This window comes from Solanum tuberosum, unplaced genomic scaffold (genome assembly GCF_000226075.1).
Source record: "Solanum tuberosum cultivar DM 1-3 516 R44 unplaced genomic scaffold, SolTub_3.0 scf00010, whole genome shotgun sequence".
In the NCBI taxonomy this organism is placed as follows: domain Eukaryota; kingdom Viridiplantae; phylum Streptophyta; class Magnoliopsida; order Solanales; family Solanaceae; genus Solanum; species Solanum tuberosum.
In genome coordinates, this window is record NW_006238936.1 from 1,408,743 (window position 1) to 1,427,102 (window position 18,360).

The 18,360-nt window shown below is 33.5% G+C and overlaps 1 protein-coding gene across 1 annotated transcript; it reads left to right on the plus strand.

The window, feature by feature from the left end:
• Positions 1 to 10,805: 10,805 nt before the first annotated feature.
• LOC102602542 (polygalacturonate 4-alpha-galacturonosyltransferase) lies at positions 10,806 to 18,360 on the plus strand. Its single transcript, XM_006339444.2, has 11 exons — positions 10,806 to 10,997; positions 11,150 to 11,303; positions 15,099 to 15,133; positions 15,217 to 15,276; positions 15,381 to 15,518; positions 15,637 to 15,715; positions 15,798 to 15,844; positions 15,967 to 16,301; positions 16,399 to 16,756; positions 17,063 to 17,650; positions 17,751 to 18,360. The coding sequence occupies exons 2-11, from the start codon at positions 11,153 to 11,155 to the stop codon at positions 18,024 to 18,026; spliced, it is 2,067 nt and encodes a 688-aa protein (XP_006339506.1). The 5' UTR covers positions 10,806 to 10,997; positions 11,150 to 11,152; the 3' UTR covers positions 18,027 to 18,360.

The window sequence follows — 18,360 nt, forward strand, 5'->3', positions numbered from 1 at the left end:
AATTTATGGGATCTTAATTTGATTTTCAGCTTTTTCCCCTCCTTAATTAGTGCAACAAATGGATACTATGAGATCTTAATTTGATTTTTCAGCTTTTCCCCCCCTTAATATGTGCAACAAATTGATACATAATGTATCAACAATAATGTATCCAGATTCTTAATTATGTATCCGAAATGCCTAAAAAACATGGAATTTATGTAATTACAAAAATAATAGGAATAGAAGATAATTTAGGTTTTATACTATGGTATTTATGTAAGTTATACATATATAATTGAATTATCTTTGTATACATGGTGAGGTAAAAAAAAATATAAGTTTTAATTAGAATAAAGATTTTGGATTTGAGTTCTCTCGGAACGAAAATAGTCTACTTTAGTGAGGCTTATGCATTTAAATTAGGGAAAAGGGTCAAAAATATCCCTCAACTTTGGTTTATTAGTTGACTATACCCCTGCCGTTAAAAACAAAGTTTATTTATGCCTTTGCCGTTACCAATTTCACCATTTATACCCCTCAATTGACTCAAATTAACCAATTTTACTTAAATTACCCAATTCTAACCCGATCCGACCCGATCCGAACCTACCAAATAATATAACCCATTTTTGTTCTATCTTGTTCATCTTCATCTTTAATGTTGGATTCCTTTTCAAAAACAACCTGTAAACAATACATTTGAAAACACCCATCAAACAATTAGCAAAAACCACCTGCTCCATCCACGAACTCCAGCGAAGAGCGAACGCCGCCAGTCCCCTCCCTTTCCCCTTTTACGTTTCGCCGCTAGTCCCCTCCCTTTTCCCCTTTTAGTTTCGCCGCCAGTCCCCCTCCCTTTTCTCCTTTTACGTTTTCTTCTATTGGATATGTGTTTTTGGCTCCAACTCCGGTGAATAATGACCATGAACTCCGGCGAGGCTCTGCAAATCAGCAGCCACCACAGCCTCTCTCCCAACGCCAAAATCAGCAAACCCATTTCTCGAACCAGTTAACAACACCAACACAGCTCCACGACCAAGCTTCACCCCCATTTTCCGATGACCCTCTATTTTCTTTCCATTCTTATATTTTATGATGATTTATTTTTCTTTTACATTTTTCACTCTATTCTCTGTGTTTCAGATTTGGTTAGGGAGTTCAAGCTCCAATAATTTTTCATTCATATTCGTTGTTCAAGTTTGTGTATGCTATTACACTTTGTTGTTGATTATTTTAATTTTTGGTTTGATATTATTGTATTTTTGGGCACTGTTACAGCTTTTGCTTGTTAATTTGTTATTATGTTGGACTTTTTTTTTATTAATTTTAAAGTTGAAGATTAACAGAAATGAAGATGAACAAAAATGGGTTTATATTATTTGGTGGTTCGGGTCGGGTCGGATCGGGTTAGAATTGGGTAATTTAAATAAAATTGGTTAATTTGAGTCAATTTGGGGATTTCCGTCAATTGAGGGGTATAAATGGTGAAATTGGTAACGGCAAGGGCATAAATAACTTTGTTTTAACGGCAGGGGTATAATCAACTAATAAACCAAAGTTGAGGGGTATTTTTGACCCTTTTCCCTTTAAATTAATAGTGGAAACAATTTAGTAGGCTGTGGTGGTGGTTAGATTTTTCCATTTTTAGAAGGTTTTAATGGATTGGAGTGGGTAGCATTTCAATGTACTATATATTTCCATTTATAAACAAGCTGAGCTTTCAAGGCATCATTTCGTACACTTCCTTTGAATCTTCTTCATCTACTCATGACTAATGGGGACCAAATTCAATTGTTCCACCACTCATCAAATACAGGTGAATTTAATGAAATTCACTTTGCATATTTCGTTTTTATTTGTTCACTTTTGATTTAATACCTGCGACAAATAGAAAGAATCATCCGGTGTTTGAGTTTTGAACGTGAAACTTCAAAGATCTCAATTACTAGGCCACACCCTTGAGTGCACTATTTTACCACAATACTTATTTAAAATGACAAATAAAAATAAAAATATATTTTGAAATACTAAAGAAGTAAAAGTGAATGAAGGGAGTAACTTTATTATTATCAAATCCAAGTGATGAGAGCCCATTATAATAATCCTAGATTATGAGAAGATAATAGAATTTAAAAAAAAATCTCTATTTTTTTCTTTGTTGTATATGGATATTGATTATCAAGATATTGCGTGATTCGTTAATTGTTGTTACTTGTTAGAATATCACAATATTTATTTATTTTGTTCTCAAATCAAATCGATCATTCGATACTTTATAGTCTTAGGAAAGAACTGAAGAAAGTGAATGTTGAACCTTTTTATTTCTAGTATTTCTTTTCTTTATTGAATTAAACCGATTTAACATTGAAAGTAATAACTATCTCTCAAAAATAATAATTATATGAATTCATCAAGTTTCGTTAAGGGTTTGTTTGGACATGATTTGAAAAATATTTAAGTTCTTCTGAAGTTGAAATTTCTTTTGGATATGTAATTTAGAGAGTTTTTGGCCAAAAACATCCTTAAATTATACCTTCAACTTAAACTACATCCTTAAATTATTTTCCTTAACAGAAAACATCCCTCAATTATTTAAAGGGAAAAAGGACAAATATACCCCCGAACTATTACAAATGGTATGTTAATACCCTCCGTTATATTTTAAGGTTGTATATACCCTTACCGTTACACTTTTGGATTGTGTATACCCTTAAAATTAACAGACGGACACGTGGCTTCATCTCAACCATTTATTCAATTTTATTTAATTATTTACCTAAAATTAAAAGATCCACCCGACCCACAACCAAATAACCAAATCTTCATCTAGAATAAACCCAATGCATCCTCTGTAAAGTTTCAAACAACAACAATGAATCAACCCCTTTCAACAACACAAATAGATTGTAAGAATATTTTTAAACTTGTGCAAAATTAAAATCAAAAGCTTTCCAACAACAATCACAAAAATATGGTGCACTTGGTTCAATTCATCAAAATCTATTTTCAAGAATATTTTTGAACCCTTTTAACCATAACAAATCAATTTGAGCTCAAATTTTTTGATTCAATTGCAAACCCAATTTAAATCTTGAAGTTTTATCCATCAATGGTGATAGTATATTTAACCCGTTTCAACAACAACTAATCAATTTAAGTTCAAATTTTCTTATTTGATTGCAAACCACTTTTCTTGAAGTTTTGTCCATCAATGGTGATAGTATTTTCAATCCCTTTCAACAACAACAAATCAATTTAAATTCGAAATTTTTGATTCTATTGAAGACCCACTTTTAAACTTGAAGTTTTGTCTATCAATGGTGATAGTATTTCCAACCCCATTCAACAACAAATCGATTTGAACAACAAATTAAAATTGATCTCTTGTTTTTCAACGAAAGCACATGCTACTGTGTCTTTGTTTTAATGAGATTTGAAAAAGAGTTGCAAATGAAGATGTATTGAAGAACAATTTTGTCTTTTGTTTGATTTAAAAGGTTTTGGGTTATGTTTTAATGGAGGAGGGTTCTTTGCTTTTTATTTTAATTTTAAATGCCATGGTGTTGTAATTTGGGTCATGGGTGGGTAAATTAAGAAAGATGGGGTGGGTTTTTGGGTAAAAAAATAAATAAAATCGGGTAAATTGTTGAGATGAAGACATGTGTCCGTCAGTTAGTTTTAAGGGTATACACAACCTAAAAGATTGACGGTAAGGGTATAGACAATCTCAAAGTATAACGGAGGGTATGTACGTACCATTTATGATAGTTCGGGGGTATATTTGTCCTTTTTTCCTTATTTAAAATTTGACAACTTTCATCCTTTTGTTAAAATTTGTCAAAAAATAACAAATTCTTCACAACATGTACGGTTCACACTACTGTCAACAAATTAAACTCCTTAAATCACCCCAATAAACCAATTATGTTCATTCTACATACATCTAAAATAATATTATATTTTTTTTAGTAACAACGTTTTGCATTGTCTTCCTTTTAAGGGAAAAAGGATAAATATACCCCCGAACTATCGTAAATGGTATGCAAATACCCTCCGTCATACTTTTGAGACATCGATGCCCCTGTCGTCAAAAAACTAGAACATATATGCCCTTCACTCTAACGGAAGAATAAATAGGGACATGTGGCGCAATTGTAACGACTTGTTCCTGTCGTTATAGAAAAGCCAACAGGGAAAAAATTTAGGCCGAAAAACTTTTTCGTAGTAACTTGAGATTTCTCAACCTAGTCCAGATTTGGAGGAAATCGAAGTCTGTGAGTTATAGGGAAATCTGGTAGCAATTAGGTGATCTAATTATGAATTCGATCACATGAGTAGATAGCTAAGACGTTAAGGAACCCGTACGACTTTACGGAATTAAATTTGGGCCAGTGGAACTCCCGGAATTGATCTTAGCGTGAACGGAAAGTTTCTGAGTATCATTAGTTAAAGGTGTGTTGTGAAATGGGGTCTTGGAATTATTAAATTTTGCTCATTGTTTTCGTGCAAGCCGTTGATGCGGGATTTCTGCCGCCACGGCAGGGCAGACGCGACTTAAAGTTGGAAATAAACCCTAAAAACATTTTATTCTGCAATTTTCGAACTTGAGAGCTAAGGAATGAACCCAGGGGTTCTCTTGATATTTTTTCACCATTCTTGAGGCTAAAGGTAAGATTTTAACTCCCCGAATCCATTTTTTGATCTATAGAACGTAATCTAATGGGTAATTATCGATGGTAAGGGTTTTGATCTGGAAATTATGGTGAAGAAAGCCCTAATCTGGGTATGGGGATCATGGGTATGATCTAGGGTTGATAGAATTGTTAGTAATTCGGGTAATTAATTATTGTTTATTGATTCTTGTGTTAAATTAATTATTTGTAGACCAAGAACAAGCAGAACGAATCTGGAAAGGGAAGAATCAAGTTTCTTAGGAGATTCAAGTTTGTTTCGAGGTAGGTAATGGTTGTGATTTCATGTTGGTGTGATATATGTTTGTACTTGCTTCATTATAATGTATGTAGGTATGTGAATGTTGCATTATTGATCACCCTAATCGTAAATGAGGATGACTGAATAATTGTTGTCATGAAATCATGACTTATTTGTATGATTGTGAGAATATACTTGTGATTGTGATTGTGGCTTGTTGAATGGATCGGGTATTGTGTTTGGACACACTAACTTGGATCGGTTTCCAGGTCCCGACATGCTAATGGTGTTGGGTTTGGGTTCCATGAGAGGACCAATGAATTGTTGTAACTGTGTATGTTGAGAAATGTGAAACTCTACCTTGTTCGTAAATGATGATATTGTATATGTTCTATGATATATTGACTTATGTATGTTAGACTTAAACACACTAACTTGTATCGGTTGCCACGTTCCGGCATAAATATGGGATCGATTGCCACGTTCCGACATAAATATTGGATCGGATACCACAAACCGGTACACTAACAGTTTGGGTTTGGGTTCCATGAGAGGACCACTGAATTAGGTTCCGTGAAAGGGCCATTGAATTGTGTTGTGTATCTACTTGTGTTGATTACGTTCATATCTAATGGTGATTGAGGTTGAAAGACTGTTTGTTGTTCTAAAATGATAATCAATGTGTATTACTTAGAACGTGGAATGCTACATTGATCCTGAAAAGATGACTAATATTGTATATGTTTGGTATATGCCTGTTTTATAATGTTGTGGTTACTTGCATGTGTTTCAATTATTGGGATAGTCGTGTGATCTTACCAGTACACTGTGGTTGTATACTGATATTGCACTTGCTTGTTCTTTGTTGAGTACAGGGCATCTTCAGGCGGCTATTGATAGACCTCAGCTAGGTGACTATTGAGCGTGACCGGATTCAAGGGTGAGTCAGTTCTTTCAGGCTGCCATGGATATTTCTTGTTTAAGTCCACTCTCTTCGGACTCAGACTATTTGTTAAAGGTGATTGTTTAGTTTCGGGGTTGTACCCCTTGTTCTTAGACTTGTTGTTCATAGAGTTTTGGTATAATGACTTTCAGGTTCTAAGGATTGAATTTCCGCATTAGTTTGGTTAGTTAATTGTTTAAACCTTTGGAGTTTATGGGGACTCCATTTTTATTGTCATTTAAACCTGCTTCCGTATCTTTAAATGTCTTAGTTTTTAGTCAAGTTGTTAGTTGGGTTGTAGTAACGGTTCTCCCATCGGAGGATTAGTGTGGGTGCCAATCACGGCGGTCTGGATCGTGACAACAATCTTATCCATCGATCCGTATTTAATAAATGTCGGGTCGATGGATAAGATTATGGCACGTGTATGTCTGTTAGTATAAATGGTATATATGCCCTAGTTTTTGGACGACAGGGGCACCAATGTCCCAAAAGTATGACGAAGGGTATATGCATACTATTTACGATAGTTCGGGGGTATATTTGTCCTTTTTCCCTCCTTTTAAATAGCAATGTTATTTTTATTTACTTTTCATTTGATTTGAAATCAAAGAATTGCCAATGGAAATGTTTTCTTTTCATTGAATCTGCAAAAAGTGGTGTCAATCGGAACTTTTGCTTCTAATAATGAAAAATGAAACTTAGTAGAGATCAAAATTAAATTAGTTGAATCTTGATCACCCCGTTTATCAATTTGCCCCAAAAAATTATTGACCTAACGACATTTTGACTTTACAAGGTGAAGATGGTGTGAAATTAAGCTTCAACTTCATTCAGTTGGTAAAGGAGGAGAGCAAATCATGTCTCCTCAGAGACTAACACCGTCCTAACATTGTTTTTTTAACAGCAAACATGAGTCTCCATTTTTTTTGGTTCTTTTTTCCAATCGGTAATAATATTCTAGAATTTTTTATGAGAATAGTATGAATTGTATATGTTTTTGTGTGGAATTCGCTAATTTTTTGACAAATTTTAATAGAGAGATGAAAGTAGTTAAGTTTTAAATACTTGGAGGATGTTTTATGTTAAGAAGGATAATTTAAGGATATAGTTTAAGTTGGGGTTATAGTTTAAGGATGTTTTTTAACCAAAAACTCCAATTTAGACTTCTTATATTGTATTTTTTTTCATGAACGTAAAAACCTCGTAATTTATGCAAAAAATCAAAACTTCCCTAACTTTTATACAATCTTAACAAATGAGCAAATAATAGTTTATAAACAAGGCACCAAAATATCGCGAAGAGACAGGAAATCACATATCTTGATTTTCTTTTTTTATAAATAATTTTTGCCAATTACATGTTATTACAAACTTTCAAATAAAACATAATTTTATAAAGATTCACTAGTCAAAAAAATCAACAATAGTAGTAACAACTATTCTTTAATATAATCCTTTCGCATGGTATGGTGTGAACAATTTCTTCACGTCAAGCATGAGTCTTTTTTGCAAATTTTTAAAATAATGAATCTTTTTTTTTTTACAAAATATAAATGTATGAGTCAAGTTTTACATTTAAAATTAGAGTTTTTGGCTAAAATCATCCCTGAAGTATGACCTAAACTTAAAGTACATCCTTGTGTTATATAAGTGAACAAAAAGCATCCTTGAACTATCCAAAAAAGTTGCAAGATTCATCCTTCTGTCTATTTTTTTTTAAGAAACTCACGCCACCAACAAAAAAACGTGTCAAGTCGAATGAATATATGTACACATGGTTAAGCTAGTCAAGTTAAGTGATTCTTTTAAATCTTTAGAAATTGAGGGTTCAAATCATATTCTGACAAAATATATTGAAATTATAAATATTCTTTGTAAAAATATGGCCAAATAGTACTCCAATTTCAAAATTTTCGAATACAATAATTATTTTTTTATTTTTTTAACTAAACGCCTATGTAATTTCACTAAATTTTTAGTATTTCTGTACATTATATAAAATGCGAATTGCATTGTATATATAGTACATATGCCCTAAATATTTTATTAAAGAAAACCTCTAAATAGTTGGACGTAATATTTTTAAAATGATTTTTTTTACATAATCTTTCTAATCATCGGAATCTACTCTATAAATATTTCAAAACTTATGTATTGCTGCAAGTCAATTTACTTGATGATGCAAAAAATATATGAACTAACAACACACAAAATTTAAATTCCGAGAATGAAAGATTCATTTTCTATCCATATCCTTATTCTTTTTAGGTAACTTTGATCTTCTCGTCGTGGCAAGACATGACCACATTAATTATTTTTATTGGTTCAACCAGTTTCTTAACAAAAATAGATTGAAGGATGATTCTTGTTATTTTTTAGATAGTATGAGGATGTTTTTTGCTCACTTAGATAATATAAGGATGTACATTAGATTTGAGTCATAGTTGAGGGATGATTTTAGCCAATAACTCTTTAAAATTATTTGGAATTTCAAAATCCTTACTTTTTGAAAAAAATAAAATTATGACTAGACTTGAAACTGAAACTGAAATTTATACATATTTCATAACCAAATATTGCTTTGAAATCAGACTCCCAAATCTTATGACCAAATGCCTGCTAATCAGCAAATAGTACCTTTGAAATCCTTTATGGCATGAAGTTTTCATGGGCAATGGCCCAATCCTTTAGAATTTTACATGTTTTTATAGATAATAACAAATGATTTTGATAAAACAGCCCTTAATTAAATATTACCTTTAATTTGATTTCTTGATTATGTAAAAATACACCCTTATTTAGATAAATAAACATGCTATGTACATTTTTCTTATACAGAACTAGTGTATATTTTGGCATATATATCACTAAAAAATATAATTATTTTTGACAAGCGGCTAAATATGTAACTTTTCCTTAATTTTAAGTACTCTAATTAAGTGATATATTGTTTAGATTTCCGACCGTCCTTTTGATTTGATGCAAATATTGAAGATGGGTTGGATGCGCACACAACGGATTTTACAATTGGGCCCAATTACGACAAGTATTTGTCTTGGGATGATTTTTATCAAACTTTAGTCGGATTAATGGTATAATACTATAATTTATATAAATTTCATAGTATTAAGAGTTAATTGCATTATTTTTCTACTCTTTTTCAAATTATAAAAATTCCTTAAAATTTATGAATTTCGGATACATCACTTGGACTTCCGGATCATTATTGGACTTCTGGATACATCACTAGACATCCAGATACATAGAGAAGGGATGTATTTGAGAGGGGAGGGATGCATCATAGAGGGACATGACATCTAGATACATAGGGGAGTGATGTATCAGAGAGGGATATGACATCCAAATATATAGGGGAGAGATGTATCCAAAAGGGGGGGGGGGCATGTATTAGAGAAGAGAGAGATGTATTCGAGAGGGGACATGGATGTATCAGTGAGAGGAGAGTGATGTATCCGAGAGGGGATTTTTGAAAATTTGGTAGGAGATTATAGAGATTATGGTAAAATAAGTTGTGTATTTAGGTAATTTTTCCTTAATTAAAAACACAATTTACAGTAGGGCTAGTTTTAAAAATATACAATAAAGTAATTAGTTTACAATAAACATAATCATACTTTTACTTACACAAAAAATAGTTAAAAGTCATAGAAAGTATACAATGACTATACATTATGATACACTCAAAAAATTGAATATAGTTTAACTATACACTGACTATATACATGGTGTATACATTGATTATTTAATCCCGACCAACTCAAAATTACCTCTAAACAGTTCCAAATTTTAGATATGAAATTCGCTCAATATTTTGAATATTTTAATATATAATTCACTCAAAACGATTTTCATTTGTGGTACATCAAATTTTAAAGAACAAGAGAAAGCAACCATGATGAAGAAGAAGCCGTAGAAGAAAAAGAAGACTTAGAAGAAGAAGAAGAACGAAAGACAGGCTACTTAGCCATTTTTTTTGGGGGGGGGGGGGAAACATTGCCAAATGGCCATTTTAGGTAATTTTTATAAATTAGGCTAAAAAGATACTCTACTAAGTAAAACTTATGGACTAATATCTTGCATAATTTGTATCGCATTGAGAAACACAAATTCAATAATTTTTTTATGTAAATAAAAATATGACTATATTTAAAATTATCCCAACAAACAACTTATTTGTAAAATTATGCCATATATATTATTCTTATTAGGAAAAATTATGCAAAATAATAGACATTTAGCCTATATTAGGTATTATAGCTACAGTTTAAGAAAATTGTAATATGTGGATACAGTTTTCCTAATTTTTGTCATTTGTCTGATTTTGTATAATTTGTCTTATTTGTATAAATATAGAATTCGTATAATTTGATTCTTGATTATATATCCATAATTTTGTATATGCTTACCTTAGCTATTTGTATACAATTTATGAAAAATTAATAATAAATTACCTTGTTTGTATATTGGCAAGTGAAATATACAAACAAAGTTCTGAAAAATTCTAAATGTATAAATACAAAATTTGTATATATTTACTCTATTTATATATTCGTAAGTGAAATATACAAATGGACAAAAATATACAATCCGCAGGCTACATAACAAACAAAACTATAGTTATAAAGCCTTATTATATCTATTATATGTTTGCTATTTCTACAATTTTCTCTCATTATTAATATATGAAATCAAATAATTAAAATACTAATTTTAACATAACTAAGTTACATCATAGGTACATGACTTTCCTAATCCTAACCATAAATAATTACAAGTTGTAAAGTGTGGTCCGTGTCGGCGTAAAAACGACGCCGTAGCCTCTACTTTCCACTTTCTTAAAAAAAAAACCAGCAAAAAGAAAATAATAATCAGAAATTGAAAGAGAGAGAAAACAGAAGAGAAAGAAAAAAGCAAAAAAGAATCCTTCAATATTTTTTCTTCTCAAACTCCAATTTTCTCAGATCTCTTTCTTCTTCTTCTTCATATATTCTCTCTTTCAGATACCCATTTTTCCCTTTCATTTATCAGAGACCATGATTCTTTAATCACATTGTGATTTCAAGAATCATTCATAGACCTAAAAATCCAATCTTTTTCAATTCTTGAAAGTCCCTATGTAATCTCTCTTCCTCTTTCTACTTCTACTTCTTCTTTTATGGGTGCAATCTTTGATGGGTCATTCTTGTTTCCTTTGGGGGTACTTTTATGGGTGCAATTTATGTTGATTTGTACTTGTGTTGGTTTATTGACTCTTGTTTTTGGAAACAGGAAATGGCATTGAAGAGGGGTTCATCAGGTTTAGGCACCCAAAGGAACAAAAGTGCTGGATCTAGCTTCCCAATTGTGATTCTTATCTTCTGTTCATTCCTTGCTCCTTTGATTTTCTTTGTTGGACGTGGCCTCTACACCTCTACTTCAGTTGGTTAGTTTATATACTCTCATTAAGAAATAGTATTTGTATTTCTGGGGTTTGATTATCTCCCTTTTTCGCGTTTATCTGACTAGTGAAAATTGTGTGTGTTTCAACTTAGTTAGTACAAATTGAGAGTGATGTATTACAACAAACAATTCCTTGATTAGTTTCTATTATGTTTTCAACCATGTCTCAGTCCTAAGTTTAATTGCATACTTTTGCTTTCTTTTTGGTGGAAATAAGAACTAGTAAATAAAGCAGAATCAATACTTTTGCCTCTAGGATTGGAAAGAGAGTCTTCTGTTTTTTTTTTTTTTTTGCTCATTTGTAAATACCACAATACTTCCTTAGTGCTTGCTATATAATACAGTGTCCCTTTCTCTTTAAAAATGTGTTCTTTGTTAAATGCATGAAGCTACATTTTGTTTTAGACTAAAAAGTTTGCTGAACTCTTCTCATTGAGTTCATCTATTTTGATGTTGTTAGGATTAGCTAAGTTTTGTTGCTTCTAGTTGGAGACTATTTAACTTAAATGGGACACAAGGTTATTTCCTTCATAGTGACAAACTCACTCTTTGATTTGTGCACTTCCGGTCAGAAAGTATACTTGTGGTATATGGCAAAAGAATCATATACCTGTGCTAAAGTGCCTTGGTGCTCCATTTTTATCAACCATTCCTGGATATCAGCCAATTATGAAGCATGTTGATTTGGGAAATCTGAAGGGTTTGCAATTCTTGAAGTGTTCAAGTGTGATAAATTTTTGGTTAGTTAAGCCCATTTTTATTGAGAGTTGATAGATTCAGTAGTGGAATTTGATTTGCCTAATTCTGATGTTCCTGTGATCTATGGACTTCTTAAATGGAGTTAGGGAGTACTAGTACCACTCTCTTCTGTTGAGGGGTGGTGGGATTTGGCTTTTATTCTCTCTGTGTTAATGGATATAGGATTTTTCTGTTGATATGTATTTGTTGTATTAATACCAATGTGTTCCTGTTGAGGTTAAGAAAAGGAACAGTACATTTGTTTATTTTAGTTGAAATCTTTTCACTTGCTCTGCATTAGGCAGAGAATTATGATGATGTCTTGTGAACATGAATTTGGATTCTGATTTCAGGTTTCCAATTTTGTTTTAGATCCACCTGCAGAAACTGCATGCTGCATGCTTTTGTGTTATTAATTTGATTTTAGATCATAGGAGTTGACCTTTTAGTGTATTGGTATTAGTCTGAGACTCTGAGGGACTAAAACTCTTGTGATGTGTTACCTTTTATTAGCTTTTTAGTACTCTCCTTCCATCCCATTATATGAGGGTTTTTGATTGGACACAAAGTCTAAGATGTTCATTTGACTTATATATTAGTTTAGTAAGTGGAAGTAAATATTGAAGTTTTTGTAGTTAAAAGGTTATTTTGATAGAAAAGAAATCACATTGAAGTTTATAATTTGAATAGTTTAATGAATTTAAATATTTTGGAAGGTGTGGAAGTTGTTTAGAGTGCTACTGCTAGTGGAATATTGTTAAATGTGTTGGTATGTATCAACATGGACAATGTCATGTACATTGGTACTTGACAATGGAGGGAGTTATATTAAATTGCTGGCTAAAGTTCCCCAAAAGCTGTTGATCGTTTATGATAGATGTAGTGGTGATCTTCTCTTCCTTTTTTTTTCTTTCTTTTCCCAATTCTTAGTTTTAACTTGGCTTCTGGGTACGTCTGGGTACGTCTGGGCGGTGTTTTCGCTCTAATTGAATCTCTTGTAAAGTTGGTGCAAACTGGTAGCACCGCCTCTCTAATTTTCAGTTTGTATTCTCTCACTCATACACATACTTTCACTCTTCTGTCTCTCATTATTGTCTCTTAAACCAACCACTGCTCTTTCCTAGATGGTTCTAGCCTTCTAGGCCATGCTTTCTATGTAGTTGTCAGTTTCTGGAATGAGCTTTAGAACCATCATTTTGTCATCATCATCATCATCTCCATCCTCCTCCCCTCTTCTTTTGTTGTCATCAATCTCGTTCTACTCATTGTTGTCCTTGCCTCGTCATCATCTTCAGTCAGGCTGGATGGTACTTGCTTCCGAAGTTGTAACACTCCATCTAATTTAAGTGTCCTACTTGGAATGGAGATGATATTTGTTTGCTACTCTTTTGATGGTTTATTTTCAAAGAATTGCTGGAGATTGTTGCATAAACACTTCCCTTTTAGCGAATTGGATTCACCTTCGTGACAACCCAAGATAAAAAGGACAAATAGTTTGTGATAGAATGAGTAGTATGTTTCATAAGTGATAATGAGCTGGGTGGACTAAATACTCCTCAAAATAATTTTCGTTGATTGCTTGAGGTATCATACATGTTCTAAATCAAAACCTCTTTATCCTCTTGCAATGAATTAGAACTTAGAAGTTCACCCATAGCAAAACAACAACGGAACAGAGTAAAATGAATGGAAAAGATGTGCCTCTATTAGGTTATATCATTTCTTTAAGAAAGTACTGTTCTATATTTCTCTCCTCTGTGTATTTTACTTTTGGATATTAATATACTAGTAGAAGTTTGCGAGAGCATCCTGCGTTCATACAGGGTTCTTGGCTAGATAGATTTGGTCAAGAAAACAAAAAGGTTCTTAGTTATTCTGCTCTGCTAGGACAGGTGATTCATTAAGGTGAGACTGATACCACATTTTTGGAATTTGGAGACTCACCTCAGAGTCTTGTATTCCTTGTATATCCTCCCTTATCAAGATGTGCATCCATCTTGCTCCATCAAAAATTTCCTTGTTGATGAAGAACATTGTGAAGTCCTTTTGAAAACCCACTTTATTCTTTCTTCTGCTTCTCATCATAGTCATTTTATGCTTTCTCCATTCACTGGCATTCTAAGGTGTTGTGAGGTCAGATATTCTTATTCTTAGCTCTATGCCATATAATACTGGAATAGAAGTTTGAAAGTGATAAAAAATTGGAATGGTTGGCCCTTTAGCTCTACAGCTCATACTATTGTAGTTTAACTGGAAAGCTCTATAGCTCTATACTATTGTAGTTTAACTGGTCAACTTTCTTGTCTATCTATTTCACAAGATCTGCTAAGTCAGTTAGATGGTTGACTCTTAACATACTCTAAAATCATGTCTGAATATTTTTTACTCCCTCCGTTTCATATTACTTGGCCCATATTGACCTGACACACCCCTTAAGAAAACATTTATTGGAGGTGTATTTTACTAAAATAGCCTTATTAATGATGCTTTGGGACTATATATTTGACTACTACTACTTTATGTAGTTATTCAATACTAGGGTAGTATGGAAAAAAACTAATAGAATTCTCTTGATTTGCTAAAATGGACTAGTAAAATGCAACATCTATTTTTGGTATACATGCCAAGTAAAATGAAACGGAGGGAGTATATTTTAAAGTAACATTATGAGATTGAGAAACTGAATCTCAGATATTGCTAACTACAAATGATATCTCAGAGTAGTAAAGATTTAAAAACTACTTCATTGTACTCCTTAAAGAGAAAGTAGGTCACTTACAATATTATGCTGGAAGGGCAGAGGGTTATTCTTGTTGGTGGAGGGCTTGGAGTAACCAACACTAGTTTGATTGTCGTTGATTGGCATCTTATGAGTGAGAAATGTAAGGTAACAACTGCATGAGTGGCCCTTCTCAATTCTAAATGGGTGTTTATTATTGTACTTGTGGGATGAAATACTCATGATGTAATTGTTACAACTACTACAGTTACCTCACATTTATTCTAAGTTGTTATAACTCAACTTGTTGTTCTTCTGCAGATCATAATGATTTTTCAACCACTTCAAGTAAACAGGTAGGCTTTGCTATATATTGCATCGATTAGAATTCCAGGATGCTGAATGTAGTTGAATAAGGAAAATTTTCATTCTGCTGCAGGATATAGATTGGAGAGAGAGGCTTGCTCTTCAACAAATCAAACCTTTGTTGACAAAAGAGGCAAGTTTTCAATTTTTTGAATTTTGTTATTAAGTTTAGCATTCTCCTTTTGGTCTACAATGAGGATAATTTCTTACTCTTAAGTAATCATGCATACTTTTCAGGTGATTGACATCATCAAAGCCAGTACAGATGATTTAGGACCTCTCAGTCTTGATTCTCTTAGAAAGAACAATTTGTCTGCCTCATGGAAATTTATCGGGCAAGAAATTGTAGCCAAGAAAAGTGCAGCTGATGCAAAGGTCTGGAACTCTGGATGAAAGTCCAGCTATGCTTGGATTTTTGTTACTAAAACTGTGTCCTGAAAAATTACGTGACTAGCAAGATGCTGATTTTGTTATCTCTTTTGATGTATCACAGGTAAATAAGCCAAGTCAGGTAGCTGCTGCAGATTCCAAACCAGAAATCACCAGAGGCAAACGCGATGGTCCTGTTAATGGTAAATAGCTACTTACAGATCTTGATGATAAATTTAGTGCCTCATGCACATATTAATAATCAAAGACTACCTTATTTTTCAGGGGATCATTCGCAGTTTGTGGATTCAACTGCCAAGTTGGCCAGAAGGGTATGTATGATTATTGGCCGAGCTAGACTCACATTGACTTTATTTATTTCTATTAACATTTGGAGGCTTGCCTTGTGTCTATGAATAACTGAGTTATAACTATTTTTCAACCTGCGCTGCAGCAATTGCGAGAGAGAAGACGTGAAAAGCGTGCTGCTGATTTAGTGAAACGAGATGATGATGTGACTGTGAAGCTTGAAAATGCTGCCATCGAACGTTCTAAGTCAGTTGACTCTTCTGTGCTGGGGAAGTACAGTGTATGGAGGAAAGAAACTGATAATGATAACACTGATTCAACAGTGCGCTTGATGCGAGATCAAATGATTATGGCAAGGGTGTACATAAGCATTGCAACAATGAAAAAAAAACTGGATTTGGCCCGTGACTTACAGGCTCGGCTTAAAGAAAGTCAGCGTGCATTAGGTGATGCAGGCTCGGATGCTGATCTAACACGCAGGTGGTTTTTCTTGACTCTTTTGCTTGCTTGATCAACTTGCTTTTCTCTCTGCATCATATAGTGGAGAGTAACACATTCATGTTCACTTGTTCAATAGTGCACATGAGAAAATGAAAGCTATGGGCCAAGTGCTATCTAAAGCTAGAGAGCAGCTCTATGATTGCAAGCTTGTGACAACGAAACTGAGAGCAATGCTGCAATCTGCAGATGAGCAAGTCAGAGGTTTGAAGAGGCAGAGCACTTTTTTGAGCCAATTAGCTGCAAAGACTATACCGAATGGGATTCACTGCTTGTCCATGCGTTTGACTATTGATTATTACCTCCTTCCTCCTGAAAAAAGAAAGTTCCCAAGAAGTGAGAATCTGGAAAATCCTGCTCTCTTCCATTATGCCCTATTTTCTGATAATGTTTTGGCTGCTTCAGTCGTTGTCAACTCAACTATCGTGAATGCTAAGGTGAGTTCTGTTTGATATTTCGGAGACCATCATCCACATTTGCCTTTAAGCTTTAAAGATTGTGTTGTGTCTGAGAGAAACTCTATGTTACTTTCTGGCTTGTTACTCGTTGGTGCACTACCACTCCCATCATATTCATGATAACAAACACCAAACGTGAATAAAACATGCTATAGTTGGGGTACCCTTGAATATATTTCGCTGCCTTGCATGTTTCTGTATTTCATCACCTATATTATTGGCTTTAATGAAATTAGCACTATGTTTCTAGTGGGTATTTGAAGATGTGTGTTGATATTTTTGCAGGAACCAGAGAAACATGTATTTCATCTAGTCAGTGATAAATTGAACTTTGGAGCTATGAACATGTGGTTTTTGTTGAACCCTCCTGGAAAAGCTACAATCCATGTTGAAAATGTTGATGAATTCAAGTGGCTTAATTCTTCATATTGTCCTGTTCTGCGGCAGCTAGAGTCTGCTGCAATGAAAGAATACTATTTCAAGGCTGCTCATCCCAACACCCTATCTGCTGGTTCTTCTAACTTGAAGTACCGGAACCCCAAATATCTTTCAATGCTCAATCACCTAAGGTTTTATCTCCCTCAGGTTTATCCAAAATTGAATAAAATCCTTTTTCTTGATGATGACATTGTTGTTCAGAAAGACTTAACAGGATTGTGGTCAGTTGACCTTCATGGGAAAGTGAATGGTGCAGTTGAGACCTGTGGTCAGAGTTTTCATCGTTTTGACAAGTACCTAAACTTCTCAAATCCTCATATTGCGAGAAACTTTGATCCAAATGCCTGTGGGTGGGCTTATGGCATGAACATGTTTGATCTTAAGGAGTGGAAGAAGCAAGATATAACGGGCATTTATCACAAGTGGCAAAACATGGTAAGAATTCTTGTTGCCTTTCCGTCTGTCTTATATAATTGTACTTGATATTTGAGTTCTTACTTAGTTGGACTTTGGTTCTCTTTTACCTTTGCATTAGAATGAAGACAGGGTCCTCTGGAAACTGGGTACTCTACCTCCAGGGCTGATCACATTTTACGGGCTCACACATCCACTAGACAAGTCGTGGCATGTGCTTGGTTTGGGATACAATCCAAGCATTGATCGGTCAGATATTGAGAATGCAGCTGTGGTACATTACAACGGTAACATGAAACCGTGGTTGGAGTTGGCAATGACAAAGTACAGGCCATACTGGACCAAATATATAAAATTTGACCATCCATACATGCGCAGCTGTAAACTAAGTGAATGAAAGCAAGCAGTACATGAGTTGATCTCACCTTCTCTGTAACAAACTGGTCACATATCTATAATTTGATTGTGACCGATGAGTAAGAGCTCTTCTATAGCACATTTGTCTTGCAAATGTCACCTAATTCTTTATTCTTCCCCTCCCTGAGAGTCAAATATATAGTTCATTTTACAATTTCCGCTGTCTCTTGTAAGTTGTAACCAATTCCCACTCTGCTTGGAGGTAATGCTCAGCTAGGTAAACAAAGAGTTTGTAATTTTATTTACTCTTAGTGTATTCTTTGAACATCAACTGGCTTATATTCTAGAATTAAATCCAAATTTTATACAAATAA

What these genes read in the sequence shown, in the direction of transcription:
- LOC102602542 (XM_006339444.2), top strand. Translation starts at nt 11,153, where the DNA reads ATGGCATTGAAGAGGGGTTCATCAGGTTTAGGCACCCAAAGGAACAAA. An exon ending in AAAGTGCAGCTGATGCAAAG is followed by an intron (nt 15,519 to 15,636) that starts GTCTGGAACTCT and finishes GATGTATCACAG; the next exon opens with GTAAATAAGCCAAGTCAGGT. An exon ending in ACGCGATGGTCCTGTTAATG is followed by an intron (nt 15,716 to 15,797) that starts GTAAATAGCTAC and finishes CTTATTTTTCAG; the next exon opens with GGGATCATTCGCAGTTTGTG.